The sequence below is a fragment of the Myodes glareolus genome, chromosome 5 (assembly GCF_982192425.1).
Source record: "Myodes glareolus chromosome 5, mMyoGla1.1, whole genome shotgun sequence".
NCBI classification, from domain to species: domain Eukaryota; kingdom Metazoa; phylum Chordata; class Mammalia; order Rodentia; family Cricetidae; genus Myodes; species Myodes glareolus.
The window spans coordinates 23038080-23059563 of record NC_142030.1 but is presented as its reverse complement, the minus strand read 5'-3'; the positions used below and the strand labels follow the sequence as shown (position 1 = coordinate 23059563).

Here is a 21484-nt window from a genome sequence, read left to right as displayed (position 1 = left end):
CTTACCAGAGGAAATCCATGTATATCTCTCTTAGGGTTCTTCTTGTAACCCAGCTTCTATCCTTTGCTTTACATCTAATAACCACTTAAGAGTGAGTACATGCCATGGTTGTCTTTCTAGGTCTGTGTTACCTCACTCAGGATACTTTTTTTTCTAGTTCCATCCACTTGCATGCAAATTTCAAGATGTCATTGTTTTTTTAACCACTGAGTAGTACTCCTTGGTGTAAATGGACCACAATTTCTTTATCCTTTCTTTGGTTGAGGGGCATTGTTTCCAGGTTCTGACTATTATGAATAATAATGCTACTATGGACATGGTTGAGCAAATGTCCTGGTGATATGAGTGTGCATCCTTTGGATATTTGCCTAAAGTGGTATTGCTGGGTCTTGACATGAATTGATTCCCAATTTTCTGAGAAACCATACTGATTTCCAAAGTGACTGTGCAAGTTTGCATCCCACCAGTAATGAAGGAGTGTTTCCCTTACTCCGCATTCTCTCTAGCATAAGCTGTCATTGGTGTTTTTTATCTTAGTCATTCTGACTGGTGTAAGATGGCATCTCAGAGTCGTTTTGATTTGCATTCTCCTGACGGCTAAAGATGCTCAATAATTCCTTAATTATGTTTTGGCCATTTGAGATTCTTCTGTTGAGAATTCACTGTTTAGATCTGTACCCCATTTTTCAATCATTTGATATTTTAATATCCTGTTTCTTGAGTTCTTTATATATTTTGGAGATCAGTCCTCTGTGTAGTGTGGGGTTCGTGAAGATCTTTTCCCATTCTGTAGTCTGCTATTTTGTCATATTGATTGTGTCCTTTTCCTTAAAGAAGCATCTCAGTTTTAGGAGGTCCTATTTATTAATTGTTGTGCTCAGTGTCTGTGCTACTGGGTTCATATGCAGGGAGTTGGCTCTGTGCCCATGCATTCAAGGCTACTTTCCACTTTCTCTTCTATGAGGTTCAGTGTGGTTGGTGTTATGTTGATGTATCAGATCCATTTGGACTTGAGTTTTGTGCAAGGGGATAGGTGTGGTCTATTTGCTTTTTTCTACGTGTTGACATCCTTTTATGCCAGCACTATTTATAGAAAATGCTTTCTTTTTTCTATCGTATAACTTTAGCTTCTTTGACAAAAATCAGTTGTGCATAAACATGTGGATTTATATCAGGGTCATCAATTCAACTGGTCAATCTGTCTGTTTTTATGCCAATACCAGCCTGTTTTCATTACTATAGCTCTGTAATAAAACTTAAAGTCAGGGATTGTGATGCCTCCAGAAGCTCCTTTATTGTAGAGGATTGTTTTGGCTATCCTGTGGTTTTGGTTTTTTCATATGACGTTGTGTATTGTTCTTTCAAGGTCTATGAAGAATTGTGCTGGGATTTTGATGGGGATCGCAATGAATCTGTAGATTGCTTTTGGAAAGATTGTCATTTTTATTATATTGATCCTACCTATCCAAGAACATGGGAGATCTTTCCATTTTCTGATATCTTTTTCAATTTTTTTCCTCAAAGAAATTTTTTTTTTGTACAGGTCTTTCACTTCTTTGGCAAGCAATACCTCAAGATATTTTATGTTGTTTGTGACTATTGTGAAGGGTGATATTTCTCTGATTTCTTTCTCAGCCCTTTTATCATTTGTGTATAGGAGGGCTACTAATTTTTTTTTGAGTTGATCTTGTTTCCTTTCATAATACTGAAGGCGTTTGTGAGCTGTAGCAGTTTCTTGGTAGAATTTTGGGGTCACTTTTATAATTATAATATTTCCCATTCTTACAAGGCTTATTTTTAACTTTGTTTTTTTCTTTAAAGACTTTATTTTTATTATTTTTAAACTATTTATTTTTTATATGACTGCCTATACCATCTTTTATTCTCTGGACTTTGCTTACAAGGTACCTGTATCATTCTCTGCCTAAGTGAGTCAAACCTTAAACCCACTGCACATCTCATGGTGTACTTGAGGCTCAGGCCCGTAAGCAGCTGCGGGGACACACATCTCTGTAATGCAGCCCAAATGGGAGATGGTGGAACTGTGTTTGGCTTTCAAAGCTCTTTTACAGCTTTGCCACTTCTTATGTGGAAATATGTGACCCCATGCTAGATGCCATTATATGAACAGATTTTTCTTTGTGCTGCCACATTACAAAAAATGACAGAGACTTACTATTAATGATTCAACCTTAGCCTTAGCTTACGCTTGTCCCTAACTAGCTTTTATAACTTAAATGAACCCATTTGTACTAATCTATGGGCTATCCCATGGCTCATGGTTTTTACCTCTCCTCCTTCACGTCTGACTTCTTCTGGGTTCATCTGGAGACTCTGCCTTACTTCTTCCCAGCACTCTCTCTGTCCAGAAGTCCCTTCTACAGCTCCTGCCTAGTTATTGGTCATTTAGTTTGTTATTAAACCACTCATGGTAACATATCTTCACACAGTGTAAAGGAATATCCCACAACATTTTCCTGCTACTGGGTTCCCTTGTCCAGTCTTAATATGAGGGGACTGTGTCCTGGGAAGACTACCCTTATCTGAATAGAAATGGAGTAGGATAGGATGTAGAGGAGAGCTGGATAAGGGAGGGACTGAGAGGAGAGGAGGGAGGGGAGGCTGTCAGGATGTAATATATGAGAGAAGAATACATTTTTAAAAAGGGTGTTGCTGTATCAGGATTCCCAGTCCTAATAATCCAAAAGAATCAAAAAGGGCAGCAGAAACTCTTTTGAAATCTCTTATCTCTGAACAAAAGAATTCACAATGACACCCAAGCATGCAATAGACATAATTTATTGTCCTTTCCCATGTCATTAGCATTCTAGCTACTAGGCAATATTTTTTCTGTGCATGTGAGTCCACAGACTGGAGAAGTCTGGGTCCCACACCACAAAGTTCTCAACGGTAGAACAGAAGCACGGCTGCTTCAGTTATCTCCCGGCTACTGCTGTACCCACTGTGAGTTCCATATCCATTCCAATCAAATGCAGAGAAGTCACCACACTGCATGGGGTTACCTTCTGGGAAGTATCCTCCTCCACCAATGCAGTGCTGGAAAACAGGGGGAGAAAGTAGCAATGAGAAGTGTTACAGTTCGGATATAAAGTTCCCTATCGAAAAATGTTAGATACTGAAGACCTGATCCACAAGATAAGTAACATTCAAAGGCAGAACATTAGGGAAGGGACTACATATGAGGACCCTGCCTTCATCATTTAGTTAATGACTAATGGAGTCACTGTTTTGAACTGACTATTTGAAGGTGGTGAAGCTGGAAATGGGGTGGGGTCACACTGAAGGAGTGAGTGGCATGCTTTGAAGAGTATCTTGCTTTGGCCTTTCCTGGTCTTTCCTGACTCCTTGCCAGTATGAAGTGATCCATCTTGCTCTGATGAGACTTTCTTGCATGATATTTCTACCCCACTATCGATTTAAAAGCAATAGAGCCAAATGACCACAGGTTAAAATCTCAGAAACCGTCAAGATAATGAAGCCTTTTGTCTTAGTCAGGGTTACTATTACTGTGATAAAACATCATGACCAAAGCAACTTGGAGAGAAAAGAGTTTATTTGACTCATCCTTTCACATCACTGTTCATCATTGAAGAAACTCAGTGGGGTTCCTGGTGGCAGAAACTCAAGCTGAGACCACGGATAAGTGTAGTTTTATGGTTTGCTCCTCATGCCTTGCTCTTCTGTTTTCTTACCGAACTTAGGGCCACCAGCCTAAGATTGGCACCACCCAAAATGGGCTGGGACTCCTTCTTTAATTGGCAATTAAGCACATGCTCTACAGGCTTGCCTTACAGCCTGATCTTATGGAGGCATTTTCTTAATTGCGGTTCCCTTATCTCAGATGACTACAGCTTGCATCATGCTGCCATAGGTCTAGCCAGCACACTTCTTTCCATATATTGCTTCTCTCTGGTATTTATCACAGGGCTAAAAACTGGCTAATACAGCTAAGGAGCCCAGAGACATCTCAGCCAAGTTCAGTGTGACTCCTTGTCCCTCATCAGACTCTCTTTTGGCAGTATTCATCTATTTGAACCATAACCCCTCCTCCCATTGGTTTTAGTGGCATCAGTATCTCTTTCTACCTTTCCTTCAACTTCTCTGAACCTTTGTTCTCAGGTTCTCTGGCTAGACTTTTCCTTCATGGATTCCTTAAGTGTTACTTCTCAGAGGGACACATTTACAACAGTCTTATACTTTGTGTTATTCCCTTTAGCTTTTGTTATGAACAATTCACTGAAGGTTTTAAATCCTTTTCGCCAATCCAGATGTTTCTTAAGTTTAAGATTTAAAGATTGGACTGCCAATTAGAATCACTACTCGGGGTCTTCACATTCCACATGGCAACAAACAAACAAACAAAAGCACAGCTACTTACAACCACACATCACTTAAAATGGGGATTTTTGTTGGGAAATTCTTTGAAAGTTTTGTCATTGTGAGCATCATAGGCTGTGCTTACACAAGCTAGAATGACTATGATGCTTGTAGACAATTCAAATCTTGTGGGATCGCTATCACATTCAAAGTTCATCAATGATCAACGCATGTAACATTGAGACTGGAGAGATAGTTCTGTGTTTAAGAGCACTTGCTCCTGTTGCAATTGACCAGGTTTGGGTCCCAGAACTCATATGGGGCTGACAACCACTGTAACTCCAATTCCAGGGTATAGAATGCCCTCTTCTGGCTCAAGGGCACCAGGAACTCAAGTAATACACATGCATACATATGTGCAGGTAGAACGTTCAAACATATAATATAAAAATATCTGAAACAAGACAAAAAAAATCTCACCCAAACAAGCTAGTAACATAGGGGCTGGTGAGATGGCCCCAGGGTTTAAACATCTTATGACACTATCAGAGAATGAAATTTAAGATCCCAGCTTCCTTATCAGATCCTAGCACACAATCAAAAGACTTTATCTTCAGTTTCCAGGAATCTACTGTGTCCTGTTGAACTCTGTGATCAGTTGAATACACATGTACGTGCATACAAATGAGTTCAAGTAAGTGTTTTAGAAATCTAGCATCATATGACTATATATCCCTACTTGATCATAAACATATTCAGCATCCAGACATCTTAGCTTACTATATGATGTTAACCTACTCATATGCAAACGATGGAATTATTCAAAATGACTTTTCCTCACATTCTCTGTGTTAAATTATTAATAAATTTAAAATCATTGGAACTTATTAGTGCCCACCCTTGCTCCAAATTTCCATCACACTTCACCAGACTCTCATTTGGACCATGGAAGCCATCCTAATGCTTATTTCCTTATGCTTAGATTTCCCCCCCCCCAAGAGAATCTGTCATCACTAGGCCACAGTGTCATTTCTGGAAAAAAAAAAAAGAATTCTCTGAGGAGTAGGTGGGGGATGGGGAGAGAGGAAGGTGGCAGGGACCAGGAAGTGGGGAGGGAGAGGAAACTGGGATTGGTATGTAAAATAAAATAGTTTGTTTAAAAAGTAAAATAAGAATGCTCAAGTCTATCTTATGTGCTTATCCCTTGTACAATCCCAAAACCACTGGTGTGATGTAAAAGTTGTTTCTTGATCTTTTCATTAACATTGGACATTTCCAAAATGAGTTCTTCCAGTATCCCATATTCGTGTTACATACCAAAATAGAAGCAGCTTGCTACTCTCTCAACACCACATGCTCTCCCTATTTCATCACTGCACACCACAGTCCCAAGGTCCACCTTGACCAGAAGCTGCCTCATCTTGACCAGGTAAAGGACACGCTAATGACCGAGGAATGAATGGACACTGAGATCTTTAGGATCACCTGCCAGGAGCTGACAACCCTTTTCTCAGATTGTTACTTTGAGGAGGTCTGGATCCCAAAAGAACATGCTATTTTTTTTTAGATGGGATCTTACTATGTAGGTCTTATTGGCCTGGAACTCACTATGTAGAACAGGATGGCCCCAAACTCACAGAGTCTCTACCACCTGAGTGCTGGAATTAAAGATGTGTATCACCATGATTGGCCAGAACATTCTAACTCGTTACAGCTTTCCCTATGGCCAGTGTGCCTTTGTCACAAATTATTAGAAAGAAAATAAAACAGTATGAATCTAATGATCACATGCTTCGGGGGGCATCATATTGCTGCAGTGGAATTTAGTGCACCTGCCTTGGCACTTAGTTGATATACCAACATCCAACAAGAGAAATTCCTTGTAATAGAGAGGAGAATGGCCTGGGTGAGGTTTACCAGATATCCAGGACTCTCCTAGTCACTACTTAAAACTGAAAATCTGTACAAACACTGGAAAGGACTAGATAGGAGATGTGTTTTACTCTAAAAGCTAAATCCTGGATGGGGAGTGACTCCCTAGCAATCTCAGCCCCCAAAGGCTCCCACAGGACTTCCTGATTGCAAGTGTCATCCTGACTCGAGGTAATGAGTGTTTTATCCTAAAGGCTAAGCAGACAGTCATAGTTCATTAGAAGTCTATAATGTCGACTCTGGTTTTCAACAAGACAGAATATCTGTATCTAGATAGATCCTCTAGTCCCTGAGACAAAGTATGGCACAGGAAAATGTCACATGTTCATAAAGGTGCACACACTAACATGGCTGTCTCCCATACTCAGTATTCACAGATACACTCAGGCAACTTAAGTCTTATTCACGGACTTCTTTGGTCACTACACAGACTCACAAACTCAGTGTTACATCCAGTGACCTTCATTCCAGCACACAAGGCGTTGACTGCTCCCTCATTATTAAACACTCTGAATTGGATGTATCCTGCTGTGAATTCATCTGAAAACAAAAGACAGGAAACATCATTCAAGGAAAATTCTAGAAGTAGCTGTGAGACCAGGGTTTGGTGGTGCTAGGTTCAGGATATACAGCTTAAAATATCAGATCCGTTAGGGGAGCCTCACCTACTTCTATTCACAGACCACAAGAGCCAGTTGTTAAAAGGCTCCCCATCTGCCAGAGCTTGAATGGAGAAATTTCTGATACAGCAAGGTCTCTACTGAATATCTCCTGGGGTTTGTCACAGCAGTTGGTAAGTGCATTCATTTTCGTCCTGTTTACATTGACATTGCTAACTTTTCTTTAAAGCCTTACATTCTAAGAATAAATAAGAAGAGCTTTGAATTATACAGGTCAGGATTAACATTTATAAAGGGCATGTGTCTTACTTGTATTTACATCAAACAACATGTCAGTCACCCCTCAAAACAGAAATATAACACTATTTTTTTTCCTGTTGTTCAGCCCTGTGCACATGGACCTGGTCTGTTCCTAAGAAACCTCTGACTGATAATAGAGTTGCTAAAAGCAGATTCTGGAACCATGCTTCCCCAATGCAAATGCCAACTCTTCTGCTTATTCCCTGTGATCTCAGGCAAGTTCACAGACTTCAGTGTTCCAGTCTCCTAATCTGTAAAATGGGTTAGTGATAGTTGAGAGCCCAAGGGCAATCAACTGAATGAAACAAAACACAAACTCTCACAGAAGAGAAGCAGGCTGTGGTGGATGGTAAATGACTGTTACATATCACAACTGAGTTTATCACGTGTCCTGCAGAGGATTCAGGAGCATTAGAGACTCACTTTGGCCATTGGGGGAGTAATAAGAGGCTGTCTTCTGAGCATCACCAAAGTCATAGATCACAGGTATTGCTGGGCCATTATCAGTAGAACACTTCCCTCCATTATATTTCACTGGATACTTCTAGAAGGAACAAAAGAAGCCACTAGGTAAGGATTGGCACTCACAGGAACATTACCATCTACAGAGAATTAAACGGATCTGAGATTGTATCCCAACTACTTAGACAAGAAGGAATCCTTTCTACTGTTTCTGTCTCTCTGAAACTCTAGACCCCTTCCTCCTCTTATCTTCTCTTCACTCCCCCTTCCGACTTCTCTCCTCTTTTCCACACACACCTACACTTTGCCTTCCTTGGCTCATTGCTCTTTAGAATAAGGGAAATATGGAACACAACCCACAGAACCCCAAACACCTGGCTTTCTCTCCATACCCATGAAAAGCAGTCTCAGTTAGCAGTTTTGAGTACCTGGTACAGACCAAACAGATTATGACTCATGTTCTGCAGGAAGCCACTGTAGGTGTGGTACCTCAGCAGGAAGCTTTTCCTCCAATTTTGCAGGGGGCTATTGTTGGGCACATGCCAAACCCCCAGGTTCTCAGCCTGGATGTTGAAGTAGCCAGGGTTCTGGAAAACAACCAACACTGAGCCTGACCAGACCAGGAGATTTCACTAAGCAAATACCCTCCTGCACAGTCCTCAGCAGAGCTGATATCTCCGGGCTGCGGGTGGACAGAGGGACAGCCGTACTCAGATGCCCTCATTTGCAATGGCAGTGGTCCCACCACCACCACCTCCTTACCGAAAAGCGTACTCGGAAGGATTCAAAGTAAGTACTTTTCATTTCTTCAGCCCTGTGTTGAAGAACAACCTTCCCACCTCTCCATGGCATCCTTGAGCTACACTCACATCCTCACGCTTTCCCAAGTGACTACAGAGCGTACCTACCTTGTAGTCATCACTTGTGGCCCCTTCTGCAGTCCCAAAAGTGTTGTAGTTGGCCCAGTTGCCATCCCCCTCTGGGTAGTCTGCTCTGTTGCCCTGCTGACTGGACCAGCGATCGCCCACCGTGCACTTCCCACGCATGTTGTTCTCGTGCACACTGGCCACCAGGGTCCATCCACCACCTGCAGTGGTCATGTCACAGAAGGTCTGGTAGATGACACCATTCTTTGTGTGGAGGAAATAGAGGCCATCTGTAGAGAGAACCAATCCACAGTCCTTCTGTGTGCAGGCTCATTGTCCATTTCTGGTTTTGGAATAGCTCTAAGATCTACCTGCAATACCTGCACATAGATGTACATGTTCCCAAACATAGACACATTCATCTATGTAATAATAACAATAATAATTAACAATAATAAATCTTTTAAAAGTAAGTTAACTCTTCTACAGCACATGTGAACTATGAAACATGCTAATGAAACAAGGTAGATTACTCAGATGAGGTAACAAGAATTGTCAGGTTCATAGACATAGAAAACAGAGCAGCAGCTCACAGGGAATACAGGAATTTGTTACTTGGTGGCTACAGAATTTCTATTTAAGAAATGAAAACTTTCTGGAAATGGATAGTGGTGATTCATTCCATTGTGAAAGTTTTTATTGCCCCTGAAAACCCTTAAAATGGGTTGTGTCAATTTTTATCCACTATGTACATTTTGTAACATTTTCTATATATAAATAAAGCTGTTCCAGAGGACATAACCTAATTTCCTAGCTGGGTTATGTGTTTGCATTTCTGAGACAGAGTCTCCCCACGTTGACTTGGAGTTTTCAATCCTCTGCCGTAGGCTTCCAAGTGTTAGGATCACAGTGTGCTCTTTAAATGCTTCATCACTCACCTCGTGCCCCAGTGACCTCCTGCTTAATTTCCTTGCAGCTTCTGAACAGAGAGGAAGACACAGGATTAGCCCGGCTGTTGGTGTCCAGGTTCTCTTTAACTAGAGAAGATGCAGAGTTTCACTCTCCTGGGACACCCAGCCTCCCCTACCATTCCTCCTAAACTCATACCACGACTTCTCAAAGCCTCCCTCTGAGAATCAGCAAGATTTCTAACTAGGAAGAAAGACAAGAGATTTGAAGTGTGGAGAAGTTTGTGTCCAAAGTCAGAAAAGGAGGAATAAAGTGAAGTTCAACTTTGCAGGTAGGAGAAATGCAGGGAGCCTAATGTGTCTGAATCATGGGTAGTGAAGTAGACAGTGCAGAGGGTTGACCAAGAGACCATGGAATAAAAAAAGCCTTGTAATCTTCCCTTAAAGTCATCTGAGAACCTAGAAGTGTGGAAGCAAATAAGAACATTGGGGTCAGAGCTGCTCAGGTGTAAATAGCTCCATGTTTCCCAGTTGAGTATTTTTGGGTTATATTTACTGTGTCAAGCTCCAGCTCCCCATTGCCTCATATCAAGTTGAAAAAAGAATGCCGTGTGGAGATCAAGTAAGATGGCATTTAGGGACTTGTCTTCTTTCTTAAAACTACATTGAAGAGGAATTACATATTTTAAAATAGTGTTGAGTTCTTATAAAGAGCAGACTTGAAGAAAACATTCTCCTGGAACAAACAAGATTGCACACTTGGCATTGAAAGCCTTAAGCAAAGATCCCAAGCATAGGGAGTGAGTAGGATGGGGCAGTTCTTGCAGCAGTTCCCCTAGAGCTACAAGTATGGAATCTGCACCAGGACTTACCTTGACAATCTCATTGCCGCTGACCAATTCCTTCAAGAGGCAATCAGTACCCAGCCTATATCTCATGGACTGTGTTATATTTACATGTCCAGAAATACACACACACACACACACACACACACACACACACACACACAGAAAAAGAGAGAGAGAGGGAGAGAGAGAGAGAAAGAGAAACACACACAAACACGTGTGTGTGTATACACATAATTAAACAAATAGAGGCATTTAGTTTTGTAGAATGTGTAAATGAGGATAATTGGGAAATATTAGAAGGAGAAAAAGGAATAGAAAAACAATACAATTAAATTTTTGGCCAACCTGGTCTACAGATGGAGTTCTAGGACAGTCAGGGCTACACAGAAAAATCCTGTCTCAAACAACAAACAAACAATAACAAATGTATAATCCCTGGCCCTCAGAGACCCAGGACATGGAAGCAACCCCATCTAGTGTTGATTTCCTTTTAAACTAGAAGGTAATCTGAGGAATCTGGGGTCCTGTATCAGTACTTACATGCACTGCCACTTCTGGCGATCACAATGATAAACAGCAGGAAACCAAGCTTTATCATGGTCATCTAGAGAAAAATAAGAAGAAGGTCACTCTCTATCCAGACCATCTTTTTCCCCATCACAGTCTCAGCTCCTATCTAGTCCCATTTAAAGGCTCCTTCCTTTTCTTTAAACTCCTCGCATTTCTGGGTCCTAAGGCAGACCTGAGCCGGAGTCCACTTTCCTTCTTCCAGCGACAACAACTACCTTCCCCTCTATACCTGGCCAGACACTCAGAGTAGCCTGCTGAGTTGAAGTAAGCCTCTCTCTCTCCTCTCTCTCTCTCTCTCTCTCTCTCTCTCTCTCTCTCTCTCTCTCTCTCTCTCTCTTTCTCTGTGGTCCAAGTGAGGCTCTTGTCCTTTTATGGGAAGAGCCTGGTGAAAATAGCCCAGACTCTAGCAGGCTCCCCCTTTCCTGGCAGGATGCCACTGCAGGGGCAACTTTTATTTCCTACAAGAAAGTTCTTTGTACAGTGATGACTCATGTGATTAAAGCCTCAATAAGACATATTTAGAAATATCATATTCTAGCACTCTTATTAGGTTTGTGAATTTCACTGAATTGTGTATTTTCCAAAAAGGAAATAGATGAGGAGACTTGCAACATTTGACACCCATTTGAATGTTTTTATGTGTGTCTTTCTTGGAAAATTAAAACCAGCAAATACTAAAAAAAATGGCAAATACTTATAATTACCCTTATTTGGGGGGAGTTTACAACGTATAAAAGAGTATATTTCATGTAGCCTAGGCTGGCCTCAATCTCACTGTTCAGGTGAAGATGTCCTTGAACTCCTGATTCTTTATATTCTGCCTCCCGAGTGCAGGGATTATAGACACACACCATAAAACCTAACTATAAAAAGGAAAGTTTAATTACAAAATAGTAAAATAATCATTTAAGAATGAATATAAATGTTTAGTCTGCATAAATTGAGTTCCATACAACCCTCACTATTTGTCCTTGATTTTCTCATAATTACCACAAACTCGTAAAATTTTACAATAGACTGAACTTGGGATGAAGTCACGAGGAATCCCCCCTGAAGATGCTTTAAGCTTCCTCTATCCCCACTTTTTGTTTCTCCAGCTCTCTGATACCACTTTGGTTCGTAATGGAAAGAACTTCCTTTCCCTGAGCAATGAAACATTCTCAATACCAAGCTTTATTATAATACCAATAATATTGCAATCATTTGGGAGTCACCTTTTGGTTAAGCTTATAGTTAAATCATTGTATGTTCAAAGGTCTGATTTACACAATATAATTCAGATTGGTTGGTAGAATAAAATGAACCAGAGGTGTGTAGCTCAGCTGGTAGAACGTTTGCCTTGTATACATGAACTATAGGCTCAAAACCTTGCATCATGTAAACCAGGTATGGTGGGACATGCCTGAAATTCCTGCCCTTGGGAAGTGCAAGTAGGAGGATCGGAAGTTTGGCATTATCCTCTACAACATGGCCAGATGGGAGGACAGCCTCTGGAACGTTAGAACCTAGTAACAAAACAAAACAAAACAAATGAACTGTTCACACACAAATAAACCTGTACATCTTTTAGTTAATAAGTTCAAGGTCATTTTCATCTCCATTTTGAGTTGGAAGTCACCCTGGGCTACAGAAGACCCCGTCTGTACTACTTTATTCCATTGGTTCCTAGATTGCTGCTGTAAGGATGAGTCTTCAGCAGCTCAGCAATTGAAGGGGAGTCATAAAGTCCCCGACTAGTTTCTCAGCTGATATTTCTATCTGAGGGAGTAAAATTTCATTTTGGGGCTGACGAAAAAGCAACACACACACACACACACACACACACACACACACACACCCCTTTAGGGTCTATCATTTTCTATATCCTCTTTATTCTTTTAAACACCCTTACTGGATTTCCTACACCATGTTCATTACAGAGACGATTTTCTGTATAATGGAAAGGTATTGTTACTACATAATCATCATCAAAATGTTTTTCTGAAACAAGTCAACCCCAATACATTTCTTAAGCACATCTGCTTGCATTTCCTGAGAAACCCACACTTAGTCAAACACTTATCTTTTAGACTTCTCACAAATCAGGAGCCTGCCATCCATAACTGTGTAAATAGGCAGTAACACTTATAATTGCCAGGAAAACAGGTTACTTGCTTCACTTTTCATATTTAGAACCCTGTCCAGTTATCTTAAGTAACCATCCAATTCTTTACTTTCTACTTACACAAAGCCGGTCGTTTAAAGCTTCGTTTTAGCTATGTCACATACCAAAAGCCATGAACGCATTTCCCAATATCAAGAAGCACTTGCGTTAACTCCTGGGACTCAATTGTTTTCCTAATCCTTAACTCTTATATTAATTTAACCCATTTTTGTTAATCTGTATATCACCACATGGCTGTAGCTTACTGGGTAAAATTCCCAGCATCTGTGTCTGGCAGTTCCATTGCTTCTCTCTGACTCCACCCTTCTTTCTCCCAGTATTCACTTTTGTTTTCTCTGCCTAGCTCTGTTCTTTTGCCCTATCACAGGCCAAGACAATTTCTTTATTTATTAACCAAAAAAAGCAACACATAGACAGAAGAACCTCTCACACCATGCCACTTTTCCAGAGGTCCCGAGTTTAATTCCCAGCACCCATGTCAGGAGGGTCCAACACCAGTGACCTCCATAGACACCCATTGCCCATGTGCATTCACAGACACCCACATGCAATTAAAAATGAAATAAAAAGTAAACATACCACTTTATGAAATAAAAACTTTAGAAAGAGACGAGTCTCCAGGCTTAACTGACATATTAGTTTATGTCTTCAAGACCATAAGCTTTTTCTGTCGCCTTCTTGCTTCATCTATGACTGAGTTCAAAGTAGTTGCTGCTGTTCCATGCATTGTCACAAAACAAGGAAAAATGGATCCTCCCTTCCTACAGATCTTTTTCATGAGTGAGAAAGCATTTCCTAGGAACTTTTTCATGACTTCCCCACTGACCACAAATGGGTTCTGTAGTGTAACAATTCTTCTTTGGGGAGCAGTAAGATTAAGAGGCCTAAACACTGTCAACCAATTTTCCTACAGTTCTGTAGATCAGAATCCAAGATGAGTGTACAGCAAGGTTCTTCTTCCAAGCCCCTCTGCTAACCTCATAGACAACCACCTTCTCACTGTGTTTTCTTATCATAGCCTTTCATTTCTCTGTGTGTATTCCTGATGCCTCCCTCTGGGCTCAAATTTCTTCATCTTTAAAATAGACTATCTGTGTTGAATTAAGAGCTGTCATAATTATCTATTTTTCATTGGAGAATATTATTTAAAGATGTGTCACTTTTTTTGCTGTGGAACATTTGTTTCATGATGCAAAGATGTGTTGCATTCTTTTATGCTGCATTTGTTTAACTCTGTGAGGCTGTGTTACTTTGCCTGTGTTTTAGACAAGCAATAATAAAGAGCTGAATAGTCGATAGCAAGGCAGGAGAAAGGATAGACAGGACTGGAAGGCAAGGAGAACAAATAGAGGAAGAAATCTGTGAGGAAAAGCAGAAGGAACAAGAGAAAGGAGGAAGACAAAGGGGGCAGTCACCCAGCTACACAACCAGCAATGGAGTAAGAAGGAAAGATGTACAGAAACAGTAAAAGGTAAAAGTCCAGAGGCAAACTGTAAACAGGACAATTTAAGCTAAGGGAAGGTGGCTAGCAACAAACCAAACTAGGACCAGACATTCATAAGTATGAAAAAGTCTCTGTGTGTTTATTTGGGAGCTGGGTGGCGGGCTACACAAAGAGCAAAAGAGTAAAGAGTAATCAAACAACAAGCAGCTTCAAGTTTTCACTTAATCACCATGTTGAAAAACCTTATCTCCAAACATAAACAAACTGAGGCACTGAACAAGGACTTCTGCATGAAATTATCACAATTCACCCCCCTACATAGCAATTCCTGTAATTACAACTGGCAGGGTGTAAAACACCTGCCTTAAGACAATGACCTGGCCATGGGCTGGATGCTGGTGACTTATACAACAAGACTCTGGCCTCTATTTTGAGAATAAATCCTAACTCTTGTTTCTAGTATTGACTGACTCCAATCTCTCTCCACACAATTGTTTTATCTTTAAGCACAGGGGCTGTACCTTAATCTACTGCTATTTCGACTGTTGATTGTCACTCTGCAGTTACCGCATAGCTTCTCTGGCAGCTCTCTGGCAGCTCAAGCCTCAGCCTGACAGGAATTCTTGTCCTGCAGGCACTGGCTCTGCCACTTCAACTAAAGTTAGTTTTAAATAAATTTCTATCATTGTATTTATAAATAAAACACAAGATTCCAAACCTAGTGAAAACATGCTAGTTCAGAGAGGTCGAACAGCATCTAGCTAACCTTCTCTCCTTGCCATTGCTTCCCAAAGAGAGCCTATCCCTCAACTCTGCCAAAACAGGAAAAGCAAAGACCCTCAAAACCTCTCCCTACTACTTCCAGGGCATCTCTTTATCTCTTCCAGGTGCCCTCTGATGCTCTATAATTACTTTCTGTCCATTAGTTGCTAACCCAGTCTCCTGAACTAAGGTTAATTTTATTTAATTAATGCAAATGCAAACTCTGGGTTACCAGTGGGATCAAATATCCCCCAACACCACACTGCTGCCAACAAGGATCCTTATAAGACACAAGGCTTAGCTAAGACTGATGGCCCATAACTGTAATCCTGGCATCTGGGAGGTAGAGACTCAAGGGTAAAGTATTCAAGGTCATCTTGGTCTTCATTGTGAGCTGAAAGCCAGCCTGAGCTACAGGACAAAGATCACTATCTGTAAAAAGCAAATCAACACACACAGACACCCAGAAGCATGGACACATAGACATACAGACACACACACCATTCACATCACCACCATGATGATTCTTGTGATCCCATTAAAAATATTATTGTCTAAGCCCCATCTTAAAACAACAACAAAAAAGTCACCCTGTATCAGCTGGGCATCAAAGCCCATTTGTTAGTTGCCTCTCTCTGTGACTTAAGTGATTTAAAACAGGAATTATTTCTTTTGTTTACGGGGCTACAATCTGAGCAGCACATGGAGGGCATGACTCATTTCTGCTGTGTTTAACGTCTGCTGGCTTGTTCCCATGCTTCCCTTGTCTTCGCTGTCAGGGTGAAATTTCAGGACTGAATCACTGACACATTTGAAAGCAAGGCAAGCCGATCGCTGGTGGTCAGAGGCTTGTATGCCTGGCAGCTGCTCTCTCCAGTCTTCCTCTTCCTCTCTTTGATCATCATGTGTCATTTAGGTCAACTTCCTCATGCAGTAGAGTACAATAAAAGACATTGGCAGTGTATCTGTAGAACGAATGAGTGTTATATCTACTATTGGCAGTGATGAGCTGAGTGAGAGCAAGGTCAGGGGACAGACATTATCCCATTGGCCTTTCTTCTTGTTGAATACCTTGCTGTGCTTCAGACTAAACTTGGCAATATTTGAGTCTCTGCTGTGTGTAGTGACAAGCTGGAAGTTCTGGTGAAGTGAAAACATGATATCAAGAATATTAAAAAAAAACTATAGTATTCAGTTTGATCCCCAACCTTGAAAATATGGTGTGTGTGTGAGAGAGAGGGGGCAATACACTTGCTCTAAGGTGTGCTTCATCACACCTTACATAAGTTTTAAAAAGTTTCTTTCAAGACAGAGTTTCTCTGTGTAGCGCTGTCTCTCCTGGAACTTGCTCTATATACCAGGATGGTCTTCAACTCAGACATTCACATGCTTCTATCTCCTGAATACTGAGATTTAAGGTAAAAGCCCTTGTACTTGACCTTATTTAAATTTTTAAAAACACTTTTATTCATTTATTTCAGCGTGTGTGTGTGTGTGTGTGTGTGTGTGTGTGTGTGTGTGTGTGTATGTGTACATGTATGGAAGGCAGAGGACAATTTAGGAAAGTCAGTTATCTCCTTCCTCCATGTGGATTCTGGGCATTAAACTCATGTTTGGTGGTGAGTGTCTTTACCCACTGAATCATCTTATTGGCTCTGTCTATTTTAATTATTGAGACAGGGACTCTCCCTGACCCTGGAGCTTGCCCATGTAGCTAGACTGCGTGTCCAGCAAGACCCAGAGATCCACCATCTCTGCTTTCTCAGAGATGTGAGTCAGGTACACACTGCTGTACTCAATTTTTACGTGTGTGGTGGGGATCCAAACTCATGCTTGAGCAGTATAACAGCTGAACTTTGCTGTCAACTTGACTACAGCTGGAATCAGCGGCAACTGAAGCAACTGGGCATGCTTGTGATAGATGTTCTTGATTGGATCATTTGAGGTGAGAAGACACACCTTAAACCTAGACCACACCTCTGCTTGCAGCTACATGAAAAGATATAGAAGAAGGAAGCTTTTGCTTTTTGCTTGTTTGTCTTCTTTCTTGCTGGTGAGTTTGTATAGCCTGTTCCTTAGACATTCCTTTGCTGGTATTCCTGTTTTAGATTCCCACATAGACTGAAAACTGGCAGCTCTCTAGGTTTTCCCTGGGACTCTAGCACCAGACTGGGACTGCTGAGACATTCAAACTTATGCATTCAACAACCACTGGGTCCTTGACCTTTCCTTTGGAGACTTGGGAAACATCCATTTTTTTACTACTAGGACCATAGCCTTTAAGCTACTCTAATGCGCTCTCTCTCTCTCTCTCTCTCTCTCTCTCTCTCTCTCTCTCTCTTCCTTTAAAGAACCCTGACTAATACACTGATACACTGAGCAATTCCTTTACCAAATGAGATAATTTCAGTCCCTGTGAACAGATGCTTTGTTGTGAATGAATGTCAGATTGTACACAGCACCCTTTCTACTCTTATCAAGATGATCATATTATATTTATCTTCATTTTCCATAATCTTATCTTAAATCCCACCGTTTTATGTCCAGACCACAAATCCCAATGATCCTGTAGTAGTCCCTGGAGCAAGAACCCACGGCCCAGGTAACCCATGTCAATCCACTCAGCCTACACATTGATCATTTCTACTGCAGCCTCACCCCATGGCGTCCCCACCTCCCAGCTCTGTCATCACTCATGAGCCCTTGCTCAGAGTTACTTCTCTGGTGTTGCACAGGGCACCTGATTCCTATTCCTCTGGCACAGAGGCAGGGTCATCCTCTCAACCTTTACCACCCCACTGCCACAGTGGGAGACTTCGTAGAATCATGAGTGCTTGTGGACAACGCCCCTCTCTACCTTCTTTCCCATGTAGATGAGACAAGCAATGCCCCCAAAAGATTATGGTACTTGTTTGTCCTTCTAACAGAGAAAGACATTGAGCTAAGTAAAGCCCTGAGAGAGAGGGCACTGTTTGAGAAGTATCACCACAAGTGAATAAAAGTTTGGAGTGGTTTAGCTAACTTATCCTCAAATGACAATGGTGTTGTGAGTTAACTCCTCTAGACACCACACCGACACTTAAAGCCAACAAAAAGTCTTTATTCTTCTGCTGGCAGACTACACAGTGAATCCTGTAACCCAAATTATGTAGTTTTACTGTTCTTGGCTTTTTATGCATGAAACCATACCTTGGTTGACATGCATCAATTACCAAAAACATTTAATAATAAGCAGAGCTAGGAAAGCAAAAAGGGAAGGTTAGTACATTCAGGGACTTTCCCAGAACTATGAACTATATTGGTATAGGTCTTTGTTCTCATTTTGGCAGATGTAGGCATCTCTGTGATGAACTCTTAAGTTAGGGTGGTTCCTTGGTATATTTAACATGGTGACAGTTGTGCTAAGCTCTGAGAACCTGATACAGTGGTCTCCAGATCACATATTCAACACATGATCAACTCTTCCTCTGGTGCTGCATCACCTGCTTTAACTCTCCTGTCCCAATATCACTCCTTCATCCTCTGAGTATCAGTGCTATTTGCACTTTCCCTCAGTGGAATGGAGCCTTTCTTCCTCGGTGTTGCTTCATTCCTTATCTTAGTGCAATTGCAAGGCTGTTGCATTGTTTACATGGCTCCTTTGGTAATTCCTATGAATCTATTATGAGATTGTACTTGTTAAGTCAATATTTTTTTGCTAAATTTACACAGCTCCATAAGGTCTAAAAGGTGATAGGGTTACTTCTGGGTCTAAGATCAGCGTTTAAGAGCATATATTGCTCTTCCAGAAGACTCAAGTTTGATTCCTAGCATTCTTGTCAGGTGACTCACTGCTGCCTAGAACTCTAGTTCCAGGGAAGCCAATGCCTCCAGCCTCTGTTGCACCATCTGGGGACCAAGCATTCAACACACAAGCCTGTAGTAGACAATCAGTATTCATTTCTCCAGCCCCCATCCTATATCTTACATTGTATCTGTGTTTTTCATTGCTTTGTAGACATTTTCTCTGAATTGAAACCATTTTTTCCTGGAGGGAGGAGGAAGGCTGATAAGACTCTAATACTCAGAATGTTCATAAATTAACTAGATTCATAAAGATCCTCCCTCTTCATCTCTTCAAAATGTCCTAGTTTTATTTCTTTTGCTATAATGAGATATTCTAACAAAAGCAACTTAGGGGAGAAAATGTTTATTTTAGCTCAAAATTTCAGGCTACGGTGCATCATTGTGGGAAGTCAAGACAGGAAATTGAAGCAGCTAGTCACATGACATCCACACTTGAAAGAATAGAGAAATGAATCAATGTATGCCTGCTTATTGCTCAGTTAGCTTTACGCTTTTTGTTCAGTCCAGGACCCAAGTCCCAGGGAATAATGCTACCAACATCCACTAATGCGATCGAGAACCACCCCCTGGGTTAATCACTCCCATTGTCACAATAGTGGTATGGACATTGTAAGAGTAACCAGTAATTGCTGATTGCATTTAAGGCCTACTGTACAAGTTGAAACTCATACTTGGCATCATTATTGGGGCTAATAACCTGTCATTAGAGGTCATAGGTCCTAGGGGAGACCCTACTACTATTATTTTGCTAAGCGGACATAGTTTTTTTCTGATTCATTATTTTTAAATTTATTGTTATTATTTTGAGATTACAATGACATGATTTACCCCCCTCTCATATTTCTACTCTTTCTCTTAAATTCATGGTTTCTTTTTTTGGTTGATACACACACACACACACACACACACACACACACACACACATATATATATATATATATATATATATATATATATACATACACACATATACATACACACATATCAACTGTATAGTCTCAGTCTGTATAATGTTAATTGTACATACACATCTTCATGACTTTCAGTAGGTATTGGATAACAAATTGGTGTGCGTTTCTCTGGGAAAGAAGATTTCTTCCACTCTCAGTATTCCTTAACTGCCTGTAGTTCTTTGTGCAGGGTCAAGGCGTTGTGAACTTCTCCCTCCCACATTAGCCTGTCTACTGGTATTGCTGGACATAGTTTAAATCTACTTCTGCTGACATTCTTATATTCACCAATCAATGCATCTCTCAATCCTCAATCTCTCAAACCAGAGAAGTGTCTATTTCCAGTAAATGAGACTCACAACTGATCAAGGTGACATGAATGACAAAACCGGGAAGTCCTTTTTCTTTAAAATTTTTAGTATATTTATTTTGTGTGGATGCATATGGCTTAATGCATGAGTGGAGGTCAGAGGACAACTTATGGGTGTTGGTTCTCTTCTTCTACAGTGTGGGTCTCAGGGAGGCAATTAACATTTCCCACTGAGCTAGCTATCGAGCCCACTTTTTCTTATCTTTTCCTCTCCTCTCTCCTTTCTCTTGCCTCTCTTCCTCATTCCATCTTGCCCTTCTCCCTTCCTTTCCTGCCTCTCCATTTTGTTGAGATATAGTCTATCTCTATAGCTCAGGCTAGTCTTGAACTTTCAATCCTTTTGCTCAAGCCTCTCAAATATTGGGAAAATAGGCATGTTCCACCACTCCCAGATAAGGGCATCTCTTTAGTAATGTGTTATTGAAGGCAGGCAGCAGCCACAGTGTTAACAGTTTTTCTGTTCTCTCTTTCTCTTTCTCTCTCTCTATTTCTCTGTCTTTGTCTCTCTCAAGCTTACTGTATAGATAAGGCTGGCCTTGAAGTCCTGGTCCTTCTGCTTCCACTTTCCTAGTATCACAGGTGTGCCACAGACCGGCTCAGGGCAGCCACTCAGACCGTGGGGGAAAAGGATGAAGGCTCAGGAGTAATCAGGATACAGCGAGGAAAATGACAGACAGACCACCCTCAATGTATTTCATAATGCTGCTGCAATTTTACCTTTTTCAGTGCAGGATTATATATTTTTTTTACAATCAAAGAACTTGGCAAAGGCATACATCATCAAATCATAGAACAGAAAAGAACAGCATAAAACAATTTACAAAAAGAATCTTTGAAGATGCTTTGACTTGGGTACAAGGACTTTTGCTCTCTCATATTTTGACTCTTTTTCTTGCCTTTAGAGAGACTATTGCCCTTGAGCTAGACTATCTTTATCAGCTTGCACCAGGTGGCTGGCTGGTTTGAGCTAAGTGACCTTGTGTGCCTGGGTGGGAAAGAAGAAGACTACTATCTTCCTGGGAAAGCTTTCTGCTAGGAAATTTCTAAGACATAGTCTCGAACCTCTCTGAAACTCACTCCATATCACTAACCTCAACTCTACTC

General features: G+C 41.0%; 1 protein-coding gene across 2 annotated transcripts; it reads right to left on the bottom strand.

Moving 5' to 3' along the window:
• Positions 1 to 2783: 2783 nt before the first annotated feature.
• LOC148122001 (intelectin-1a-like) lies at positions 2784 to 11186 on the bottom strand. Of its 2 annotated transcripts, none has more exons than XM_087906137.1 (8): positions 11017 to 11186; positions 10815 to 10878; positions 9457 to 9555; positions 8561 to 8808; positions 8081 to 8239; positions 7614 to 7734; positions 6707 to 6810; positions 2784 to 3057 (listed from the first exon to the last, which is right to left on the bottom strand). In XM_087906137.1, exons 2-8 carry the CDS (start codon positions 10876 to 10878, stop codon positions 2905 to 2907), a joined length of 948 nt encoding a protein of 315 aa, XP_087762263.1. In that variant the 5' UTR covers positions 11017 to 11186; the 3' UTR covers positions 2784 to 2904. The 2 variants fall into 2 exon arrangements, with proteins under 2 accessions (XP_087762263.1, XP_087762264.1); XM_087906138.1 differs by having other exon boundaries at positions 11074 to 11155.
• Positions 11187 to 21484: the final 10298 nt, after the last annotated feature.

Excerpts from the sequence above, each read along its gene's own strand:
- LOC148122001 (XM_087906137.1), bottom strand. The coding sequence starts at position 10,878 with ATGACCATGATAAAGCTTGGTTTCCTGCTGTTTATCATTGTGATCGCC. Across the intron at positions 9,556-10,814 it reads CGCCAGAAGTGGCAGTGCAT|TTAAAGAGAACCTGGACACC; the intron begins GTAAGTACTGAT and ends CATCTTCTCTAG. Across the intron at positions 3,058-6,706 it reads CTGGATGTAACACTGAGTTT|CACTGCATTGGTGGAGGAGG; the intron begins GTGAGTCTGTGT and ends CCTGTTTTCCAG.